General features: G+C 39.0%; 1 protein-coding gene across 1 annotated transcript in view; it reads left to right on the forward strand.

The window, feature by feature from the left end:
- The window catches only part of LOC101639346 (N-acetyllactosaminide beta-1,6-N-acetylglucosaminyl-transferase-like), a 10,725-nt gene extending 8,523 nt beyond the window's left edge, over positions 1-2,202 (forward strand). The window contains 2 exon segments of the mRNA XM_013007124.2: positions 159-251; positions 1,946-2,202. Of these exon segments, the coding sequence (XP_012862578.1) occupies positions 159-251; positions 1,946-2,184 (332 nt within the window). The 3' untranslated portion in view covers positions 2,185-2,202.
- Positions 2,203-4,256: the final 2,054 nt, after the last annotated feature.

The following is a 4,256-nucleotide window of genomic DNA, read 5'->3' on the forward strand; positions in this document are numbered from 1 at the left end:
TGAGAGGAGCTGTATAAGCCCCAATAAAATGATTAAAAACAAAACAAAACAACAACAAAAGAATAAGGGTCCTGAAGAACCTAGATGGTTCAGTAAAGCTCTTCAAATTCCAATGGTATGTTTCAATTACTCCTGCCTTTCTCCTCACTGACTTACAGATGCTCCTGGATCGATGGCAGGAGGAAACTCAAATACAAGTCTTACAGCTGTGAAGTGGATTTTCCAGGAAAATGTTCATAATGGCTGTCATGGTAACAATTTCTCTTCTCCCATTGGAACAACATTTCATCATTGGGTAAAGAGGGGCTACGATGGCATCTAGCATGATAGTATAAGGCTAGACAGACTGTGTAAAATGGTTGTGTCTTGGTCAGAAAATGATTCTGATGAGCAAGTAACACCTTGTTGCCATCTATACGGGTGAATTCCCATCACATGAAGGACAGTAATCCAACCACTCCATAGTTGCAGTCTTCAGGGCCATCAACAGGGGCATGAGTTACCCACAGGCATTGGCTATGTTGCTGCTGTTAGATACCACCACACAGCAACCCTATGTGCAACAGCATGAAACCTTGCCAGTATAAGAGAGAAGGAAGGGCAGCCAATACACAATGAGATTCACTAAAAAGATATAACAATTCATCGAGATAATAAAGCAATTATAAATATATATGTACCAGAGTCAAAAAACACATGAAATAAACACAGACAAAATTAAAGGCAGAAATAGTTTTACAACCATAGTTGAAACTTCAGTACACCACTTTCAATAAAATATAGAGCATCTAGGAACATCCAATGACCAATAAGGAAATAGACGATTCGAACAATACTATAAACCAGCTAGATTTAGCCCAACACAACAGCACAATAAACATTCTTCTTAAGCGCACACACAGATTAGACTGAATGTTGTTATTAGGTGCCCTTGAGGAATTTTTGACCATAAAGACCTCATATACAACAGAGAGAACAACTGCCCAGTCCCGCACTTGCCCAACAATCATTCCTATGTTTGAACTCACTGTTGCAGCCGCTGTGATAATCCATCTTGTGGAGAGTCTTCTTTTTCACTAACCTTATACCAAGGATGACCTCCTTTTCCAGGGATTTCTCTCACCTGATAACAAGTCCAAAGTATGTGATGGTTAAGGGAAACTAAAGTGCAATTTGAGGCACTTTAAGTAGACACACTGCAAGTAAAAACAAAATGGACGACCTCATCTAGACCTATACCTTGACCTTACTATAATTTCCATAGTATCTTGTATATCTCTATGGCACATACATTTTATTTTGTATTTTAGTTGTTTAGGAGCCCTGGTGGTGTAGTAGGTTATGTGTTGGGCTGCTATGGCAACATCAGCAGTTCGAAACCACCAACCACTCTGTATGAGAAAGATGAGTCTTTTTACTCCTGTACAGAGTGACAGTCTCCGAAACACGCAGGGGTAGTGCTCTCTGTCCTATAGGGTTGCTATGAGTCAGAATCAACTCGCTGACAATGAGTTTGAATTTTGGCTTAGTAGCTTGATCAGTTCTCTCTTCATTAGTTTAGACACCCCACTAGAGCTGACTAGAAGTCCAATTCAACTTATAAATCTGAAGGGTAGTGGGCTAGTAATATTTGCTTATTGAATGGCTTAGTAGGATACTTTCCTGAAACTTTTCTAGTTGAATCTTGAATTCTTCCATAAAATTCTATTTCAGACTCATTCTTTTTTCCCCAGACTCATTCTTGTTACTTTTGAAAACCAATGTAACTAATAGATCCATTTGCAATAGTAACTTTTATTTGAAAATTAACAAAAGCATATCCTAAACCATCAGCACAAATTTTAGAGACCAAGAATCCAAAATGACTTCTTGTTCAGGAATTTAAGATAGTTTTCATTTGGCTGTTCTTTTACTTTGTTTCTCATAACGTCTTGTTCATCTTCAGGCCACTACTGGCAAGACATGTGCGTCTATGGGACTGGTGATTTAAAGTGGCTTTATAACTCTTCAAGCATGTTTGCTAGCAAATTCGAGTTTAAGAAGTACCCACTGACTGTGGAATGCCTAGAACTGAGGATTCGAGAGAGAACCCTAAATCAGAGTGAAATCCCAGTGTCGCCAGACTGGAAGTTTCTCCCACATTATAGCTATGTTAAAGAAGAAAACATCAAAAAACAGCAATAAAAAAGCCAGTTGCTCTCATTTTGGACTATGTGTCCTACTTCTTTCATCGATCTTACCTATAATGCACAGCAGACCAGTGGGCAGCTTAGGAAGTTCCCGTGGTAGTGCCTCCAGGTCACTGTGGAAAGAGAAGACCGAAGTTTCAAGCAACATCCAAATAACTATACTTGGATCTTAACCACCAGTAGTTGTTTCTTAAGGCAACTCCTGATCTAACTCTTTCTAATCAAAATTGTAAATATTTAGATGATGACATGATATGTTTTTTTCATCCTCCTAAGCTGAAATCACTGGTTTCTGCTCTTTTCCTTAACAAGAGAGGAGCCCAACTATTGCATATATAATTAAGGATAGAAAGTACCTTAAAGATAACTTAGAAACGTCTTACCATTATTGCGAGGTTTGCTAAGTGACTGAACATTCAGTTATACAAGTATGTAAAGTCAAGAATCTTGTTATCCTGGAGAAAAGTTTCAACAAAACCAATTGAATTTTGAGGGTTTGTTTGTTTGCTTTATAACCACTAGTATTTTTTTCTTTTTTTTAGCAGTCTTATTGGCACATAATTTACATAGCATACATGTTCAATCATATAGTTCAATCATATCAAGGAGAATTGTGCAGCCATATCAGTTTTAGTAATCCCCTTCCCCCACGGATACAGTGCTTTTAAAATGAGTTGTACAATCACAGTTCAGTTCTAGTACTCCCTCCTGTTGTCATTTCTGACTCCTGAAATTTCCCCCTTCCCTCCCTATCACCCACTCTCTGCATCCCATATCAACTCCTGTATCAGTTATTATCACTATGCATCCACTCCTCCTGTGGGTGACAAACTGGGAAAGCCAACAAAAACAATAAAATCTAAATTCAAAATAAGGTGGTAGGATAAAATAATAATAATATAAAGAACAAAATACAAATAATGAATAAGAAAGAAAAGGTTCTCTTGAACATTCTAGAAGCCAGGGAAGAAATTTCTGTCATGGAACACATAAGAGATGTTTGCACACAGAACTAACTCAGGTCAGGTCTATAGGGAGGTCGTCTGGCCAAGTATCGAGTTTGATTCAAGATATTCAAAATCACAATGGTCTCTGCCTGACAGCAAAGTTGTATGATACTCTTGCCTGTGGCTGGAGCAGATCTGCCAGTGGCTCAGTCTGACGAGATCCTCTCCAGATGGGTATTGGGTTCCCACTGTCCTCCAAGTCTTCTACAAATCGGGTGTTCATAATTTTAGCTCTGATCTTTTTCCCTTCATCATATTTGAATTTTTAAACTGTCATTTTTGGATTACACAAGCTGGTGTGCTTCTTTTAATCACTTGCACTTCTTATGGAAAGAATTGGTCACCAAGAAGGAAGGAGGTGTGGTCTGACCCTCCTGGGGTGCACTTTGGGGAGTGACCTCATGAGAAACAATGATGGCTAAGAGCTATCCGACTTAAGCGCTCAGATCTTTTTTACACAACATGACCTGATAACAGAATGCAACCCTCGGACACTGCTTTGTCCTAAAAGCCGGCTGCAAGAACACTCTACTCTAGCACCTATGAGGGTAGCAACAGCAGGGGGCTTGTCTCCACCAGCCCACCTGGGACCAAATCTTTACTAGCATGAAAAAAATGTTCATACCCTGTATCCTACACCATTTCCCAGAGTTAAATACTCAAAATTTATACTCTATAAACAGCATGTGGTATAAACATACCATGGAATATTATTCAGTCACCAAGAGAAATGATTTCCTGATGTATGCCCAAATATGGATGAACTTCGGAAACATTATGCTGAGTAAAATAAGTGTCAAAAATGGACAATTGTATGCTGCCGTTTTATAGGCTATCTAGAACAGTCTGAGGTATAGATATTAGAATTTTATTATTGGCTACCAGGGGCAGAGAGGGGAAAAAGAGGAGGAGCCACTGCTTGGGCAGCAGAAAGTTTCCGTTGGTACATGGAAATGTTGGAAATTTGATGAGGGTTGTGTAACATGAGTCACGCAATGACCATCACTGAATTGTATGCAGGAGAAACTGAATTGGCACATGTCGCAAATGTACAGAGAAA

This window comes from Echinops telfairi, unplaced genomic scaffold, assembly GCF_000313985.2.
Source record: "Echinops telfairi isolate 266 unplaced genomic scaffold, ASM31398v2 ScPeMD7_7424;HRSCAF=8462, whole genome shotgun sequence".
NCBI classification, from domain to species: Eukaryota; Metazoa; Chordata; class Mammalia; order Afrosoricida; family Tenrecidae; genus Echinops; species Echinops telfairi.